The sequence below is a fragment of the Chlorocebus sabaeus genome, chromosome 29 (assembly GCF_047675955.1).
Source record: "Chlorocebus sabaeus isolate Y175 chromosome 29, mChlSab1.0.hap1, whole genome shotgun sequence".
NCBI lineage: Eukaryota > Metazoa > Chordata > Mammalia > Primates > Cercopithecidae > Chlorocebus > Chlorocebus sabaeus.
The window spans coordinates 15559815-15580445 of record NC_132932.1 but is presented as its reverse complement, the minus strand read 5'-3'; the positions used below and the strand labels follow the sequence as shown (position 1 = coordinate 15580445).

The 20631-nt window shown below is 43.2% G+C and overlaps 1 protein-coding gene across 6 annotated transcripts in view; it reads right to left on the bottom strand.

Moving 5' to 3' along the window:
- The window catches only part of CRTC3 (CREB regulated transcription coactivator 3), a 118219-nt gene extending 97874 nt beyond the window's left edge, over positions 1 to 20345 (bottom strand). For all 6 annotated transcript variants that reach the window (XM_007990461.3, XM_007990464.3, XM_007990462.3 and 3 more), the window contains exons 1-2: positions 20041 to 20345; positions 10464 to 10562 (exon numbers count right to left, since the gene is read on the bottom strand). In XM_007990461.3, the coding sequence (XP_007988652.2) occupies positions 10464 to 10562; positions 20041 to 20172 (231 nt within the window). In that variant the 5' untranslated portion in view covers positions 20173 to 20345. The remainder of the gene's footprint in view (positions 1 to 10463; positions 10563 to 20040) is intronic.
- Between the last annotated feature and the right edge of the window lie 286 nt (positions 20346 to 20631).

Here is a 20631-nt window from a genome sequence, read left to right as displayed (position 1 = left end):
GCCCTTCATTATCTTTCTCTAACTCCTGGACTCAAGCAATCTGCCCTCTTCAGCCTCCCAAAGTGCTAGGATTACAGGTGTGAGCCATGGTACCCGGCCTGCCTGATAGTGTATCTAATAGTTATTAAAAAGGCTTTAAAATTTTTTTCAAATACCTGGATTTTTAAATTTAAATTTAATTATTAATTACAATTTTATTAATTATGTTCAGATTCGATTTCTCCTTTTTTAATTTACTGAGAATTTATTTGGCCTAATATGTGATCAATTTACACTATAAACACACACATACACACACACACACACCACGAACAAAGAGTGAAAACAACCCAAACAACAAGGGAGCAGTTAAACTGTGGCATATCCATGTGACAGAAGAGCATGTAGTCACTAGAAATAATGTTTCTGAAAACCATTGAACACATATGGGAAAATGTTCCCGAACAGAAAGAAAGAAAATACAAAACTATACATGCATATGAGGCTGATTTTGTTAAAAAATATTTATAGTCACTGCAAAACTTTGAAAGAAAAGGCCAAATGGTGAACAAAGATGTAACCAGCATTCTGTAATAAGCAAGTGTTACATTTATAATCAGAAAAAGAAGTATTGCTTTTAAAATGAGTCTAGAGATATCTGGAAAGATATCTTACCTTTTTAGAGAATTAACTCTAGAGAATAAATTTTGGTATACAGTAATTCGGATTTGTTAATGGTATCACTATTATCTTCATTTTGAATATTGGCTCAGTCATAGTGAGTTAAAAATCTACAATTGTGCTATTGTCGAATTCTCCTCGTTTATTGGAGTTTTTCCTTTTTGCAATTTGTTGCTATGTTGTTTCATCACATGAAAGTCATATAATGCTATGACAATTACCATCCACATAGAGAGCTTAACACAGTATCTGGTACATAGCACATACTCAATAAATGTCAGTTGTGGTTAGCAGAGATATTTTGAGATTAATACTGCTACCTAGGTTTTCTTTTGTTTAACTGATGTATCTTTTTGCCAATCTTTTTTTTTCTTTAAAGAACCTTATGAAAATTTGAAAGGAAATGCAGTAAAGGAAAACCATGGAAACGGAACTGGAAGTCAAAGACTTGATTTTTAAGTCCTGGTTCTCTTTCTTACTTGCTATGCAAACTCTGGGCCTCATTATACTACTCATATTGGTAATGGGCCCCAGGAAACCCACCTTGCTGGACCTGGCCTTCCAGGCCTTTGCAAACTGCCTTGCTACAAGGGCTTCTTCCCTTGACCATCAGATTGTTCCCTAAATTAGAACTTAAAAGCCCTCAGTTATAAAAGACATGATACAATTTTGTTAAAGTGTAGTTAATAGAGATGTAAAAAGTGCAATTAGTTTTTAGTGATATGATTTGAAAGGACTAGGGTAGGTTATACAAAGGATATGAGGCTGGGAGTGGTGGCTCACACCTGTAATCCTAGCACTTTGGGAGGCCACAGTGGGTGGATCGCTTGAGTTCAGGAGTTCAAGACTAGCTTGGGCAACACAGTGAAACTCTATCTCTACAAAAATACAAAAACTGGCCAGGTGTGGTGGCTTGTGCCTGTACTCTCAGCTACCTGGGGGGCTGAGACAGGAGGACCCCTTGAGCCCAGGAGGTGGAGGTTGCAGTGAGCCAAGATCACACCACTGCGCTCCAGTTGGGCGACTGTTTTGAGACCTTGTCTCAAATGTAAAAAAAAAAGGGATATGAAAAGCTACAACTATACCTACAAACCCCTACACAGAGAGAAGCCCTTTGTCCCTCTCTCTACAGCTGCCTGACAAGCCACTCAGTCAACATGTGCCCTAGCTGTTACACAGGCTGGAACATGCTATCCCTTCACTAAGCAGAAGAGACAGCTCTAGCCCTCGCTCTCAGAGAAGATAATGCCCACTTCCTCCTTTCTGCCCTCAGTGTATGTGTGCCAGGCCCTGCCTAGAGACATGAGGGCTGTAACCCTGGCCATCCCTTGACTGATGATCTGCCCCTTGCTAAAGATTATCAGAAGGCAGGCTGAAAAGCTGGCTTTTGTTTACTCATCTGGTAAGTCTATGTTCTTAGCATAAGGGTTCATTGGGTTAGAAAAAAAGAATGCACTTTGAGATCCTCCATTAGGATAGAAAATTGGTCTTTACCATATTAAAATAGTACTACACTTACCAACCAATGTTGTAGTAAGAGGATGAAGTAAAATAACAGATATGAAAGCATTTTGTAAACTCCAAGGTGATTTACAAACATAAAAGGAGTAGACAGGAAGAACAAGTTCAACATATCTATAGTACATCATGATTGCTAAAGTTAACAACAATGTGTCATATATTTTCAAATTGCTAAAAGAGCAGATTCTCACCACAAAAGAAATGATAATGATGTGAGAGGATGCATATGTTTGTCTGATTAGCCATTCCACAATGTATACATTTATCAAAACATCATATTGTATACCATACATATATACAATTTTGTCAATCAAAAATACATAAATGTAATAAAAATAAAAGGAGGATTGTATATAAAAAAGTGATTATAAGCAACTGAACTTCAATAAAAATCTGTGTTTCTGTACCACATTCATGGAAGACTCCGCATTATAAAGAGGTCAGTTATCCCCAACCTACCTATAGACTCAATGCAATCCTGTTTAAAATCCTAGCAGGTGTTGGCCAGGCGCAGTGGCTCACGCCTGTAATCCCAGCACTTTGGGAAGCCGAGGCGGGTGGATTACAGGGTCAGGAGATCAAGACCATCCTGGCTAACACTGTGAAACCCCATCTCTACCAAAAATACAAAAAATTAGCCAGACGTGGTAGCAGGCGCCTGTAGTCCCAGCTACTTGAGAGGCTGAGGCAGCAGAATGGCATGAACCCGGGGGGCAGAGCTTGCAGTGAGTGGAGATCATGCCACTGCACTCCAGCCTGGGCAAGAGAGCGAGACCCTGTCTCAAAAAAACAAAACAAAACAAAACAAATCCTAGCAGGTGTTTTTGTAGATATTAACAAGCTGATTCTAAAACATTATGGATAAGCAAAGGAACTAAAATAAGCAAAACAGCTTCAAAAAAGAACAAAGAGGACTCTCATTACCTAATTCCAAGCCTTGCTATAAAGGTACAGTAATCAAGACAGTGTAGTATTAGCAAAATGATAGACAATGAAACCAATGACACAGAAGATAAGAGTCCAGAAATAGACCCACATGTATATGGTCAATTGATTTTCAACAAAGGCACCAAGGCATTTCAATAGAGAAAAGAAAGTCTTCATCAAATGGTGCTAGAACAATTTAATATCCCCAAGCAAAATGAGTGAGCCTCAAACCCACACCCTATACCACACAGAAAAATTAACTCATAATTTACTTAAGTGTAAAACACAGAGCTATAAAACTAATAGAGAAATACACAGGAAAAAAAACTTTGGGAACTTGAGTTAGGCAAAGAACTCTTATTAATAGATAAAACAAAAGCACAAATCATGAAATAACACAATTGATAAACTAGACTTCAAAATTTAAAACTTCTAGTCTTCAAGACTATTGAGAAAATGAAAAAACAAGCCACAGACTGGGGGAAAATATTTGCAAAATACATACCTGATAAAGAACTGGTATCCAGAATATATAAACAACTCTCATAACTCATTAAGAAAATTAACAACTCAATTTAAAAACTAGACAAGGCCGGGCGTGGTAGCTCATGCCTGTAATCCCAGCACTTTGGGAGGCCGAGGCGGGCAGATCACAAGGCCAGGAGATCGAGACCATCCTGGCTAACACAGTGAAACCCCGTTTCTACTAAAAACGCAAAAAAAATTAGCCGGGCGTGGTGGTGGGTGCCTGTAGTCCCAGCTACTCAGGAGGCTGAGGCAGGAGAATGGCATGAACCCAGGAGGCGGAGCTTGCAGTGAGCCAAGATCACACCACTGCACTCCAGCCTGGACAACAGAGCGAGACTCCATCTCAAAAAAAATAAAAAATAAAAATAAAAACTAGACACAAGATTTGAACGCTTCATCAAAGAAGATATAAGGATCGCAAATAAGCATACACAAAATTTTCAACATCATTAGTAATCATTAGGAAAATGCAATTAAAACTACAGTGAGACCTGGCTGGGTGGCTCATGCCTACAATCCCAGCACTTTGAGAGGCCGAGGCAGGTAGATTACCTGAGATCAGAAGTTCGAGACCAGCCTGGCCAACATGGTGAAACTCCATCTTTACTAAAAATACAAAAAATTAGCCGGGTGTGGTGGTGCACGCCTGTGATCCCAGCTATTTGGGAGGCTGAGGCAGGAGAATCGCTTGAACCGGGGCGGAGGTTGCAGTGAGCCGAGATTGTGCCCCTGCACTCTAGCCTGGGTGACAGAGTGAGACTGTCTCAAAAACAAACAAACAAACAAAAACACCACAATGAGATACCACTACACAGGTGCTAGAATTACTAAATTTTTTGTTAAAAAAATTTTAGAGTAAAGTGAGAGCACGTTTATTAGGAAAGTAAAGAAATAAAAGAATGGCTACTCTACTCCACAGGCAGAGCAGCCTAAAATTTTTCACTTTGAAATACTATCACTTCACACACACTAGGATGGCTACTATCAAAAAAACACACAAACAAAAACAGAAAGTAAGTATTGGTGAGGATGTAGAGAAAATGAAACCCTTCTGTAAAAAAAAAAAAAAAAATTAGCCAGGCGTAGTGGGGCACGCCTGTAATCCTAGCTACTCAGGAGGCTCAGGCAGTAGAATTGCTTGAACCCAGGAGGCAGAGGTTGCAGTGAGCTGAGATCACACCACTGCACTCCAGCCTGGACAACAGAGCAAGATTCAGTCTCAAAAAAAAAAAAAAAATTAAAACCAGAATTATCATATGATCCAGCAATCCTACTTCTGCATATATAGTCAAAAGAACTGAAAGCAGAGCCTTGAAGAGATATTTGCACACCCATGTTCACAGCAGCATTATTCACAATAGCTAAGAGGTGGAGGCAACCCAAGTGTCCATTAGTGGATGAATGGAACAAAATGTGGCATCCACGTACAATGAAATGTTACTCAGCCTTTAAAAGGAAGGAAATCATGTCACAGACTATAACATGGGTGAACCCTGAAGACATTATACTAAGCACAAGCCAGTCACAAAAAAGACAAATAGTATATGATCTCCTTTATATGAGGCACTTAGAATAGTCAAACTCATACAGACAGAAAGAAAAGTGGTTGGCAGAGGCTGGTGGGAAGGGAACATGGAGAATTCCTGTTGAATGGGCATAGGATTTCAGTTTTGTCAGATGAAAAAATTCTGGAGATTGGCTGCACAATATGAATGTACATAATACCACTGAACTATACATTTAAAAATGGTTTTAGAAGATACCAAGAAACTACTTTTAAAAAATGGTTAAGATGGTAAATTTTATATTATGTTTTTTAACCACCATTTTTTTGAAACTCTGAAATACCAAGTGTTAGAGCAGATATAGGGTCACTGGAACTCTCATGCCCTGCTGGTAAGAATGTGAAACAGTAGAGCCACTTTGGAGAACAGCTTGGCGATTTCTTATAAAGCTAAAGTTAATATACACTTACTATATGATCTAGAAATTCCACTACTAGGTACTTACACAAAAACTATATGTGAATGTTTATAGAATATTTATTCATAATTGCCAAAAGTGGAAACAACCCAAATGTCCATCAACTAACTGATGAATGGATAAATTATCTACATCCATAGAAGGGAATTCTACTCAGCAATAAAAAGAAATGAACTACTGATCAATGCAATGTAGTGGGTTAAATCATGGCCACCAAAAAAGATATGTTCAAGTCCTATCCCCCAGAACCTGTGAATATGATTTTATTTGCAGACAGAATCTTTGCGGATGTAATCAAGCAAAGGTGAGATCATATTGGATTAGGGTAGGCCCTAAATCCAATGACTAGTTCTTTATAAGAGAAAAGAGGAAGACACAGACAAACAATGAAGAAAGTTGTGTGATGACAGAGGCAGAGAGTACGAGCAAGTGATGCAGCTACAAGCTAAGAACTGCCGCAGTTCACGGAAGCTAGGAAGAGACAAGGAGGGATTCTTCCCCAGAGCGTTCATGGTGCTGCTGACACCATGATTTCCAACTTCTGGACTCAGAACACAAGAAAATAAATTTCTGTTGTTTTAAGGCACCAAGTACTTTGTTACAGCAGCCCTAGGAAACTAATACACACAACAACTCAGATGAATCTCAAATGCAATATGCTAAGTGAGAGAAAAACTCAAAAAGACTATGGACATTTGATTCCACAAATAGGACACTGGAAGAGTCAAAACTACAGATGGTAGTTTCCACAGGCTGAAGGTGGGGGATGGAGAATACTTACAAAGAGACACAAGGGAAATTTTTGGGGTAATGGAACTATTCTACATCTTCATTGTGGTGGTAATATGGCATAGAAATGTATACCTAAAAAAGGTATAAATTATATTGTATGTAAATTATACCTCAAAAAATTTACTTAAAAAAAAATCTGTGCTCTGGGATGCTCCTCAGTTTTTCAAGAATTTTTCTCAGTTTGGAAGAGGGCTCCCACCAGGCTAATTGGGGAGAATGTGAAGATCAAAATAAAAATAACAGATTAGCTTCCTCAAGCCCACTCCAACTCTGTATAGTATAGCAATGAAACCACAGATTTTTCGTTCAATAAATCTGTGCTTTCATTGCTTCAAAAAATGAATAAAAATAATAGATTATAATAGATTGAATAACACAGAAAATCATAAAACCATATACCGAGAGATAAAAAATTAATGTATAGATTCAAAGTTTAATGAAGATCAGGATAAACTATCTCCTCACAAAATATTTATTATTTACAAAGGGGAAAAGAGTAACTTTAGAATGGGGAAGGCTGACAGACACGCCACCTTTTTTTTTTTTGAGACAGGGTCTGACTCTGTCACCCAAGCTGGAGTGCTGTGGCACCATCTGAGCTCACTGAAATCTCTGCTCTGCAGCCTCAAGCAATCAATCCTCCCACTTCAGCTTACCAAGTAGCTGGGACCAGAGGCGTGCACTACCACATCTAGCCTTTTTTTTTTTTTTTTTTTTTTTTTGGTAGGGACAGGGTCTCGCCATGTTGCCCAGGCTGGTCTCAAACTCCTGGGCTCAAGCGATCTGCCTGCCTCAGCCTCCCAAAATGCTGGGATTACAGGCATGAGTCACCATGCCTGGTGGACACCACCTTAATTAATAAAAGAGAACATCATCATTAATAGGACACATCAAAATCATGTGCCTAGTGTGATACCATAACAGCATCACTTCTGTGTTATTCCTGCCAAAGATGCATAGTCTGAATCAAATCACAAAGATACGTTAGGCAGACCCCAACTGAGGGGTTATATCTACAAAAAAACTGGCCCGTAATCTTCAAATGTGACGGGATCACAAAAGTTAAGAGTACTTGAATTAATGTCAAAAATAAAGGGCTGAAAAGCTGTTCCAGACTGAAGAAGACTGCAGACAATAACGGGCATGTGATTCTGAACTGAATCCCTTTGCCATAGAGGACAGCAGTGGGACATTTAGTAAATGAGGTCTAAAGATTAGATTGTAATAATGGATCACTGTTAATTTTCTTATCTTGATGGCTATATTTTGGTTATATAGAACAATGTCTTTCCTTGTAGGAAAAACACAGTGAAATATTAGGGGGTGATGGGGCATCAGGTCAGCAACTTATTCCCAAGTGGAAAAAAAGTTATGTCAGCAGGGCACAGTAGTTCATGCCTGTAATCCCAACACTTTGGGAGGATGAGGTGGGCTGATCACTTGAGGTCAGGAGTTCGAGACCAGCCTGGCCAACATGGTAAGACATTGTCTCTACTAAAAATACAAAAATTAGCCAGGCGTGGTGATGTGCGCCTATGATCCCAGCTACTTGGGAGGCTGAGGCAGGAGAATCGCTTGAACTCAGGAGCTAGAGGTTGCAGTGAGCTGACATCGCGCTATGGCACTCCAGCTTAGGTGAAAGAATGAGACTCAAAAAAAAAAAAAGAAAAAAAGTTAAGTGGACTATACTTCCAAGTATTCTGTAAGTTTGTGATTGTTGCAAAGGAAAAAAAAACAAACAAAACAAAAACAGTATGAAAAGAATCCTGGGGACTGGGCGCAGTGGCTCATGCCTGTAATCCCAGCACTTTGGAAGGCCAACGTGGGCGGATTACTTCAGGTCAGGAGTTCAAGACCAAAGTGACCAACATGGTGAAACCTCATCTCTACTAAAAATATAAAAATTAGCTGGGCATGGTGGTGCACACCTGTAATCCTAGCTACTCAGAAGGCTGAGGCAGAAGAATTACTTGAACCCAGGTAATGGAAGTTACAGTGAGCTGAGATCACGCTACTGCACTCCTGCCTGGGCAACAGAGTGAGACTTCATCTCACAAAAAAAGAGAAAAGAATCCTGGGAAGGCCAAGGATTATCATTTTATCCCATTCCCCAATGCAACGGAAGGGGAACATTATAGTAAATTCTATATTCCTCTAAAGTTGACAATAAAGTAGCACAAAATTGGGATCTCAGACACAGCAAACTCGCACAATGCTGTATTTCCTGAAGTATGAAATCCAGCATAAGGCAGAGACCTATGTTATTTGGATACTAAATAACACAGTGGGTTAATATATAAGGTAGTTTGATATATGAAGATAGATCTCTAATACAGGCAGTAATATGGTAAAGAGTCCATTGTCATCATACTGAAGACAAGATTCCAGTGTAACAGGGTACAAGTATGTTCATGTTATACTTTTTCTAATCACAGCTATACTTGGAGTTCCTATTAGCACTTTCAAATTGAAGTCCCCAACTTAAATAATACATTTGGCTTCATTTGACATCATCAAAAAAGTGAACCCAGTTTCTATCACAAAGAAATAAGACAGTGCTTTTAAAATGGTCAGGCATCCAAATAATCAAGTAATACTTCATCTTAAAGTTTATATCTCAACTTTAACACCAAATCTTAAATTGCATAATTAGAATGACAGGCTCCTAATGTTTCAGAGACTAGGATATCTAAGCAAGTCTAATTCACGTCTTAACAACAGTGCCATATACCATTGTCTGAAACACCAATTCCACATTGTTTTGAACAAGGCTTTCCACTTATATGAATGATGAAAGCACATCAGGACACTGCAGTAATCTAAACTCAATACAGACTACTTATCTGTGCCTTACACCTGCACTGACCCATGTGGTGGCCACTAGCCACATGAAACTAGCGAAATGCAGCTGGTACAAATTAAAGTATGCTTTAAGTATAAAATATGCAACAGATTTTGACTTAGTACACACAAAGGTATGTGAGATTTCTCAATTTTTTTATGCTGATTGCATGTTAAAATGATCATATTTTGGATATACTGGATTGCATGTTAAAATGATCATATTTTGGATATACTGGATTAAATTTTTTATTTTTATTTTTATTTTTTTTCTTTGAGACAGAGTCTCGCTCTGTCGCCCAGCCTGGAGTACAGTGGTGTGATCTCTGCTCACTGCACCCTCCGCCTCCTGAGTTCAAGCGATTCTCATGCCTCAGCTTCCCAAGTAGCTGGGACTGCAGGTGTACACCACCACACCTAGCTAATTTTTGTATTTTTAGTAGAGATGGGGTTTCACCATGGTGACCAGGCTGGTCTTGAACTCCTGACCTCAGGTGATCCACTGGCCTTGGCCTCCAAAGTGCTAAGATTACAGGTGTGAGCCACCATGCCCAGCCAAACATTTATTTTAGTAATATTAAAATTATATATGAGAAAGCTGCATTTTGAAAAATATAGATATTAAAATTAATCCCACATGTTTCTTCTTTAATGTAGCTACTAGAACATTTTAAATTACATATGCTTGTGTTATAATTCTACTGGCCAGTGCCGCCTTCAGCCATTTGTGAAATAACACTATCGTATGCTGTAGAAACTATGAGAGAGAGGCCGGGCGCGGTGGCTCAAGCCTGTAATCCCAGCACTTTGGGAGGCCGAGATGGGTGGATCACGAGTTCAGGAGATCGAGACCATCCTGGCTAACGCGGTGAAACCCCGTCTCTACTAAAAAAAAAATACAAAAAAACTAGCTGGGCGAGGTGGCGGGCGCCTGTAGTCCCAGCTACTCGGGAGGTTGAGGCAGGAGAATGGCTTGAACCCGGGAGGCGGAGCTTGCAGTGAGCTGAGATCCGGCCACTGCACTCCAGCCTGGGCGACAGAGCGAGACTCCGTCTCAAAAAAAAAAAAAAAAAAAGGAAACTATGAGAGTATTAACGGACTTTCCAAAAGAAGACTGAACTGTACCGAGGCCCAGCTTATCCTTCAAGATCTCATCTTTGTCTATTTTTTACACTCCATTCAGCTTCAAGAAAGTACATATCTGGAAGTACCTGAAACTCTGACGCACTGCTCCGCAGCTGGCTCACATTTGGTAAGGATCCTCCATGGTACTGTGTAAGGCGCAGTTGCTGAAGCTTCTGAAATTGAACCTGGAAACAAAGTGATTTCAAGAACGTTGAGAGGTAACAGCAAAGATCTAAAGAAGCATCAAAGTATAGTATTTTGTAGGGGAACGGTTCAAGAATGAAAGTCTTGGTTTCAATTTCTTCTCTACTTAAGTGATCACACCCTCAAGGTTTCCGGTGCTTTCTGGGTTTTGATTACTCTATTTTCGGAAAGACCTTACCCATGTCCCAAAGGTCCCACATACCATGATAGTAACGTCCTCTTGCAAGGTCTTTGAGTGTGTATGCTTGGACACACTGGCATAATCTTTAACAACAATAAAAGAATTTCTGAAAGAAAAACTAAGCTACTAACCACAACCCTAACACATTAACTGTTTTCCCTTCTTCATGCTCTTTTTCAGCCTCCATTTACATTTCTGGTAAGAACTGCATAGCTGTGATCATAAGATAGATGCAACCTAGCATGCTCATCATAAGCCTTTTCTATGCTATTACAGAATAATTTTTAATGGGTATATAACAGTTCTTCTTAATTATTTCCTTAGAACACCTTTCAAAGGGTGATTACTAAATCTCTGGATATGGGCCTTTTGGTGGTTCTCAACATATACTGCCAAAATGCTTTCCCAAACAGCTTACTAATATACACATGAGAAAAGTTTCACCAAAAAAAAAAAAAAAAAAAAAAAACCTCATTGACGTCGGATATTATCATTAATTGGGGTAAGGAAGGAGGTCAGTTCAATAGGTATAAAATAGCATCCCACCATTTTAATACGCCTTTCTTCTGGAAGTTCTTCCTTACTTCATTTTTCAAAAAGCAATAAACTGGTTACAGTTCTTGTAAATCTCAAAGTGGTCTGATCTGGTCTTTAAGAGTTCTGTTTCTAAAATAATAAATTAGCTCCATGGTTACATAACCGTTGGCACTATAATTCATATACAGAAGAAAAGGGTTATAGACGAGAGCCCTGGGGCAGATTTTTACCCTTCATTACTCTCTGTCTCTAACAATAAAAAAAACACTACCAGATCTAAGCCCCTAGGATGGGCCAGGTGCTGTTCTTGGACACTTGGCCCACTTCATCCCTAAACCTCCCCACAACCATGCAAATGAGACTGTACTCTCCTGCTGTTACAGACCTGGAGACCCAGACTTAGTTTAGTGACTTGCCACGTGGCTAGCAGGAGGCTGAGCCACGGCTGTCAGTCTCAAAGCCCATATGCCCATTTCCACCATGCTCTTTTCCTTTGTCCCATCTTTCCCTCGATGATACTAATTATGAACTCAAAAAAAAAAAAAAGGTGAAGTTTGGTTGACCAAAAGTATTGTTGAACCTATAAAGCTCTGCGATTGTTTCCTTTTTAAATTTATTATGAAAGATTTCAAATAGCATATGTGAAATAAAGACAGGTATAATGAAACCCCATCTATCCATCTTCTAGTTTAAAAATTACCAACTTATATCCAATCATCTTTTATCTTTACCTTCTCCACTACCCACAGTGCTTCACTGAAAGAAATCTCAGACATCTTATCACTCCATATTTCAGTAAAAGATAAAGACTTATACCCATTTGGAAATTTTAAAGGCATACGAAATCCTTTAGTGGCTTTAACTTCCCTTATACCTGCTGTATTTGATTTCTCAAACGTACTAAACGGGGAGACAGTTATAACCTATTAATCAAAACCCAAATCTCAGGGTCAAACATGAGGATGACGACATGGTGAGTTTTTTCCATCTAGGAGTGGAGTTATAGGAATAAAGTCTCTCAGCTTTCAATCTTAACATTCTAAAAGTACTTACCAAAAGCATCTGACTATTCTTGAAATTCTCTGGACAAAATTATCAGCCACCTTGATTTAAAGCCTTTGATTTCTTTTTTGAAGGATCAATTTATCCATTGAGTTACTGATACAAAAACTTAACTGTGTGTCAGGTAGTATGCCAGGCACTGGCTTACTAAGATGAATGGATGCGAAAGTTCCTGCCTTCAGAGTTCTCACAAAGGCTTCAACTCTTACCCAAAAGCCTTGACACTTCAACCAACCCAAGTTATAAATCTAGATAGGGACCTGCCTTCAACTGAGCTGAAGGCCATCTCACAGTCCCCCATAACTGCTCTCCCTCCCAAAGCACCTATTTCCAGAGCCTTCAAAGACTGTTAAAAAAGAGCACTGCCAGCCTGGCCAACATGGTGAAACCCCGTCTCTACTAAAAATTAGCTGGGTGTAGTGGTGCATGCCTGCAATCCTAGCTACTTGGGAGGATGAGGCAAGAGAATTGCTTGAACCCAGGAAGCAGAGGTTGCAGTGAGCCAAGATCACGCCACTGTACTACAGCCTGGGTGACACAGTGAGACTCTGTCTCAAAAAAAAAAAAAAAAGAAAAAAAATGGCCAGATACAGTGGCTCACGCCTGTAATCCTAGCACTTTGGGAGGCCGAGGCGGGCGGATCACGAGGTCAGGAGATGGAGATCGAGACCATCCTGGCTAACACGGTGAAACCCCGCCTCTACTAAAAGTACAAAAAATTAGCCGGGCGTGGTGGTGGGTGCCTGTAGTCCCAACTACTTGGGAGGTTGAGGCAGGAGAATGGCGTGAACTGGGAAGGCGGAGCTTGCAGTGAGCCGAGATCTTGCCACTGTACTCCAGCCTGGGTGACAGAGTGAGACTCTGTAAAAAAACAAAAAGCACTGGACCTGTTATCGGATGATGTGACATTGTAACCTGGAACTCCCGTGTGGTTGGGCAAACAACTCTGATGCCTCCTGCACAAGATAAAGTGAGAATTAAATGATACAGACACAACAGTAGTATGTCAAATGTAAAGCTCTGGACAACTTCTTAAGATATTATCATTATTGCTGATCTCAGTTACCTCTTCAAACTCTGAGTTATTTTGACATTTTCCTTTTTTGAAATTTAGACTCATTGAGCTAGAAAAAGAACTTTGAGACTGTCTTCAACACCTTCATGTTTACAGATGATGAACATGTGAACCAAAGAATGATTAGCCTAAGGCCGAGGTCACAGACTGGCAGCCCATGGGCCACATTTCGCCTAGAGAGTGTTCTGTTTACCCACCAGATGTTGACCCATTCAGTGTATTAAATTTCAATTGAAAAAATCAGGACACTGCTTAAAAATCTGGATTTCCAACTTCTCCTGATTGAAAGGTCAGACAACATGAACCCATGTTCTTGCAAGGCATTGCTGAATGAAGCTGAGAAGAGGCCACCCCCTTAGACGGCGTTTGCCAAGTCCTCACTGTACCCTATTATTCCTCCACGATGGCCCAGGATCAGCTGCCATGATCATCTCATTCCTGGCCCCTCCATTCATTTTCCTTACCTGCCTCACTGACTGAGTTAGCAACCTTTGGCCTACAGTCACACATCTTAGTGGAAATTTCTTTAATGCCTATAGGAAATGAGATCCAGGCCTCATTAATTGCTTTTTGAGAAAAGTCTCACAATAGCCAACACGATTACAATCCAAAATCCCAGCAGATCCTTTTAGAGAGATTGACAAGATAATTCTAAAATGCATGGATGTGCAAATGACCTAGAATAGTCAGAGCAATTTTTTTGTTTTTTGAGATAGGGTCTCTGTTGCCCAGGCTGGAGTGCAGTGTCACAATCACAGCTCACTGCAACCTCCACCTCCCAAATACAGGCGCGCGCCACCACGCCCAGCTAATTTTTGTATTTTTTTTTTTTAGAGACGGATTTCACCATGTTACCGAGGCTGGTCTAGAACTCCTGGGCTCAAGCGATCTGCCCGCCTCAGCCTCCCAAAGTGCTGGGATTACAGGCGTGAGCCACGGCGCCTAGCCAGAGCAATTTTCAAAAAGAGGTAAGTTAGAGGACTTAAATGACTAGGTTTTAACTTACTATAAAGCTATACTATACAGTGTGCTATTCTCAAAAAGAGAGATATACAAATTGCTGGAACAGAAGAGAGTCTAAAAATAAACCAACACTTATATGGCCAACTGATTGCAACAAAATTGCCACAGTAATTCAATGGGCAAAGAAAAGTCTTTTCAATAAATGATGCTGATACCTTATAGCAGGGAGTAAAAGCAGCTGAAGATCCTTATGGGGGCAAATTAAAGTAGCTGAGTATATAGACATTCACTGTGATAGCCAGATTCAAACCCTGGCTCTACCACTTACCAGCTCAGCAACCATACCTCTCTAAGCCTCAGTTTACTCATCCACAAAATGAGGAAAATTCCAGATAGACACACCATAGGCTCATTTTGAGGACTATGTGAGATAACAACATGTGAAAGGGATTACAGTGCCTAGCAGAAGGAAAGTCCTCAATATTTAGCCGAAATCTAATATTTCCATCTTCTCTCTCTCCTCCATTCTGAGACCTCGCTAATCTATGACATATCTATTGTCTTATCATTGGTTTATTTTCACATGAAAATAATGAGTCTTCACAAATATACAAGTCAAATCAACACTCCAGGTTGATATGCTGAGTTAGTCCTGTGGTTCCTCAACACAAGTTGCTCTTCACAGCCAAACTTCTGGAATAAGTTTCCAACCCTATCTCTATTCCTCACCCCCGTCCTCAACATCTCGCAGTTAGCCTTTCACCCAGCACCCTGAGAATGCAGCAACTCTCACCAAGGTAACTGATGACCTCCTCCGATGACCTCCACATGACTAGACCAAAGGACACATCTTTTGTATCAGACCAAGTCAGCAGCACTAGGCTCAGCTGGTCGGCATTCCCTCCTCTTCACAAGAGTACTCCTGGCTTTCTCCTGCCCCTCTGGTTGCTCTTCAAGCCTTCTTTGCCAGCTCCTCCACCTCCCTTTCAAATGGTGTAGTTCCTTAGTTCCTTGGGCTTCTCCTAGGCCCTCTTCATGGCTCACTTTCTTTTTTTTTTTTTTTTTTGAGATGGAGTTTCACTCTTGTTGCCCAGGTTGGAGTGCCATGGCACGATTTCAGCTCACTGCAACCTCTGCCTCTCAGGCTCAAGCCATTCTCCTGCCTCAGCCTCCTGAGTAGCTGGGATTACAGGCACCCGCCACCATGCCCGGCTAATTTTTTGTAGTTTGAGTTTAGGTTTCTCCATGTTGGTCAGTCTGGTCTCAAACTCCCGACACCTCAGGTGATCCACCCGCCTCGGCCTCCCAAAGTGCTGGGATTACAGGTGTGAGCCACCGCGCCCAGCCTCACAGTTCACTTTCTGACAAGGGTCACAAACTCAAATGCCTACGGCTGCCAAGCAGGGAATCTAAGTGAAGCAGTCTGGGATCACTACAAAGAATACCTTAGAGGGTGGTGGGGACTGTGGCAAACTGAAGACCACATCCATGGCCTTTCTAATGGGGCAGCCAACATTCAGCTCCAGGCAACTAGTGCCATCCAGAAATCTCAGGTGAGTATTGTTAGATTATCTCATTTTTCAAAAAAAACCAAAGTCCAGATTTTACTATAAAATCCCAATATTCATTGTTAGCCCTAATTAAAACCAACCAACCAACCAACTAACCATATTTTGGGTCAAAACCAAAAACATGTTAGAAGGCCAAATACAGAACTTAAGCCACCAGTTTACAATATCTGTTCCATCAATTCTTCCTAGGCAGCCAAATCTACTTCTGTGGCTATGTACCAACAACTCCCACATTTTTCTCAGTAGCCCAGCCTTTCTTCTCGAGCTGCAAAACCATCTAAACAGCTGCCCGCTAGACCATCTCTACTTCCGTGCCTCACAGGCACCTCAAACTCAGCATTTCCGCACAAACTTGCTCCTGCTGGTGTCTGCTTAATGAACAACACCCTGAAATGGTTCGAACCCTCCCTCTTTCTCACCTTCCTCACCCATTCACGGAATCCAGTCCTTTCCACCTCCTAAGTATCAATCTGCTCACCGCTCTGCCTCCCAACTGCCACCATCTTAATAAATGCCACCATCACATCTCCTGCTAAAATCCTCCTCCTCCTCTCTTCTACCCACCATGCTGGAGCTAGAGGAATCTTTTAAAACTGCAAATCTCCCATGGTTCAACCCCTTCAGTGACTTTCCATTGTCCTTAAGATCAAGTTCCAAATCCTGTCTCTACAACCTGATCCCTGTGAATGCCTCCAGCCTCATCTCACATCACCCTCCTCATCCCCTTTTACTGAATCTCGGTTCTCTGTACCTGCAACATATTCCCTCCCTCAACACACAAACCCTCAAATGCCTTCCCCACTCCCACTGAGCCTTTAGGCCACTGGAAGAGGTGAGAACTCCCTACCATACATGTCCAGAGCTCCAGCTACTTCTGCTTTGGTGATATTCACCAAAATGTGTCCTTACTTACTAAATGAATGTCTTCCTCATTAAATCCTAAAATCCATTAGGACACTGTGTTTTGCTTGCTCATTACTATACACCCAGTGTCCATCCTAACCCCTGGCACACACTAAGGACTCACTCAGTAAGTAAATTTGTGGGACAAATTAGTAAGATCTTTAAAGGACAGCCCCATGTTTTCACCCTTCTCCCTCACAAACACACACCCCATTAACAACAAAGTAGGCACTCAAATACTGACAAATGAATACATTAATAAATGTACAACAGAACAGCCTCTTCCCAGGCATACCTGCAGCCACTTTCTTCCCTCCCCTCTCTCTCTCTCTCTTTTTTTTTTTTTTTTTTGAGATGAAGTCTCGCTCTGTCGCCCAGGCTGGAGTACAGTGGCATGATCCCGGCTCACCGCAACCTCGACCTCCTGGGTTCAAGCAATTCTCCTGCCTCAGCCTCCCAAGTAGCTGGAACTACAGGCCCGTGCCACCATGCCAGGCTAATTTTTGTACTTTTAGTAGAGATGGGGTTTCGCCATGTTGGCCAGGATGGTCTCAATCTTTTGACCTTGTGATCCGCCCGCCTCAGCCTCCCAAAGTGCTGGGATTACAGGCGTGAACCACCATGCCCGACCCCACTTTCTTCCCTCTCTTTACCATTCCAGGTACCACCAGTCAACTCCTCCTCCTAGTACTCCCTTCTCAAAATTTTCCCACTGCTTCCTGATAATGCTGGACTTCTAAAGCTAGAGAAAATCCTCCACAATCTAGTCTATCCTACCCGCTAGGTGAATAGGATTTAATGCCAGCTCTGAAGGATTGCTTTGATTATGTAGAGAAGGGCTTGAATCCCAACACAGGCTCAGAGGGGAAAGAGCATCTGGATGGATCAGTAATGTCTGCCCTATCAATTAGCATGTCTAGCATGGGCTAGTCATGGGCTAGAAAGTCAGTATCTCTGCCATCCAGTTACCAATTATGAACTAGGTGGATTCTCCTCCAACTGGGACCTTTGGATGCTTAGAGACACATCCTTCATAGACATGCTGGGAATCTAAGAGTTCTCCATGAGAAGTGTTCTACTTTTGTGATTTCTTTATGAAAATAACCCTTAAGATTTTTAAATAAGCAAACATTAGTAGCCAAATTCAGTGTTATCATTTACAGATGTGTTTATGAGCACGGTGGAGTCAAGCAGTGGTACTTTACTTATAACTGGCCAAGAAGAAAACACGGGCAGAATTAATATGTAAATGATTCCCTGTACCGGGTGAAGGGCAAAATGACACCATAATTTGGTAGTAATTAGAATAAAGTGGTGACTGAATTATCATATGGGCCACAGTTGATTAGGCCTGCTAAATTCAAGAGACCCTGAGCTATAGCAGGTTCTCTTGAAAGTAAGTAAACACTTTTTTTTTTAACTTGAAAGTAATGTAAACAGTGAGGATCTGTGAAAAAATTTTGCCTTTAAAAGAGAGTCTGTACATTACTAATGACCTTACCTGTCAGGGATATTTTAAAGGAGATTCATGAATTGGGTGAAAGATTGGATCCACCATAGGTATACAGACATATACAGTGCATGTATTTGTATATAAACAATGTACAGTATGTATCTAAACAACACAGGCCCCAACACTAATCCTCAGCTTTCACCCACCCATTCTTTTTAATGTGCTCTGAGCTTATTGAGTTCATCTCTGAATCTAACCAAGGTCACAGAAGTAAATGCCAGTGGATGCCAGGCAGGTAATAAATGAGTGAAGCTGACAGGGTATAAGAAAACATTTTCTTGAAAGCTTCAGCTTCTTTCTCTCTATATATATATTTTTTTCTCAATGCGAACAGAAATGTAAGTACAGGAAATATTTCACTTTTTCCTTAACTTCACTTAAAGAAAACACCATCATGAGTATAAATGGCAACTGTCACCTAGCTTCCCCTTGAGGGACTGTGACAGAAAGTGGTGTGGACGGTGGCAAACTAGAGTTCTTGCTCCATTTGAAAGGGAGCTGAGCTCCCTTTCATCATCACCCAGCTCCAGCCTGTCTGTAGCTGTCACGCAGGAATTCAGGACTAGTGTTAACAGGTCTCCCAATTTTTAATATATATAAATAATAATAAATAAATAATAAGGAAAATTTGGATTTTGTGTGGAAGTCTTCCAAGTTAAAAATTCTGGCAACAGATTCAATTTTTCCCAAACACTGCGCTGGCCAAAAAATAATGTGTCTGCAACTCAGCTGGTTTGCAACTCTGCTCTCAGCTCTCTTTCAAGCTGTCTCCCCTACCTCGGTCCCCCAGTATCTGCAGATCCTCCCCCATCCTCCTGATGGTCCTCCAAGGTCAGCATTCAGGATCCTCAAGGCCAGCCCCACTCCTGCTGACCCCCCTTCTCTGCAGTCCCGCGCGGACACTCCGGTTGGCTCTCCATCCTCCACTGCCTCACTCAGCGGTTACCCAACCTCGCCAGGTGTTTGTCCCGGCTCGTGCCTTACTCATTCCTCCAGGTCCCTCCCCAGTCACCAGCGACGCTTGTCAGTTCTCACTAAATATCCGGGGCCGAACAAAGTAAACTGGGCCCGATAAAGCACCTCCAAGGAGTAAAAGGAGCAGAGACTCACACTCGACATGGAATCCCGTCGTGGTACCCACACCCCGAGCCACCCCAGGGCCGGGCCCTGGATGGACTTGTGCACAGAGCTCCCCCGACGGGCGCGTGGGACCCTGGGGTGCCCGCGGCCTTCCACGCCGGCAGAACAGCAGGGCTCGATGGTGGGGGATGTTCGGAGCGACCAGAAGCCGCGCCGCGCCACCCGGCCGGCCTCCGAGCTGTTTGCGATTTCCTCTCGGGGCTCTCCGTCCTCCTCCCCCTCAGGCCGCCCTCGCACGGCCGCCCGCCTCCACGGGCTTCACCCCTGCCCATCGCCCCGTACACGGGGCCCGGAGACCCTCCCACCTCCGCGGGGGATCGCGAACGGTTAACGGGTGTCGCCAGGCGAGGAAGCACCGAGGCCGCGGCCACTCCGGTCCCCCTCCCAGCCGCCGGTTCCCGGGCGCGGCCCCCGCCCGGCCCCGCCATCGCCTCGGCCCCGCGACCTCTCACCCGCCGCGCGGGTCCCGCCCGCGGCCGTGGCCGCCCCCGCCCGCGCCGGCCTGGGCCCTCACCCGCGACAGGGTGAGGTCGGTCATGAGCTGCTCGAAGGCCCGCGTCTCCTCGGCCTGTCGCTGCGTGTGCAGCGCGATCTTCTCACTGAACTTCCGCGGGTTGGCGCTGCCCGAGCCCGGCGAGGCGGCCATGGCGCTGGCCCTGCGCGGGCAGAAGCGGGAGACGGCGGCCGCGGGGCCTGCTCCTCCGCCCACCCGTCCGTCCGCAGGCCGCCGGGGCCGCCGCCCGAAGCCCGTCGTCCGGCGCGACCCGGGAGAGGAGCCGCCGCGGCCCCGGACCCAGCGAGCGGCCGGGAGCGCGCCGAGGTCCGCCCCCGTGCGCCCGGCCCCGCCCCGCCCTCGGCGGGGCCCGCCCGGCCTCCCGCCCTCCCCGGCCCCGCGCTCGCGGGCTGAGGGCTGCTCCCCGCTTCCCGGCCTGGCTCGGGAGCAGCCGCAGGCGGCCACCCGGAGGGACCCCGGTCAGCCCGACAAAGCGGCCCCGGCGTATGGGGGACGCTGGGGTGCCACTCCACGGAGACTCTCCGACCCAGGGATGGCCTGTGAGTCTACGCGACGTGGAGAACACAGCCTGTGCCCGCATCCCCCCTCCCC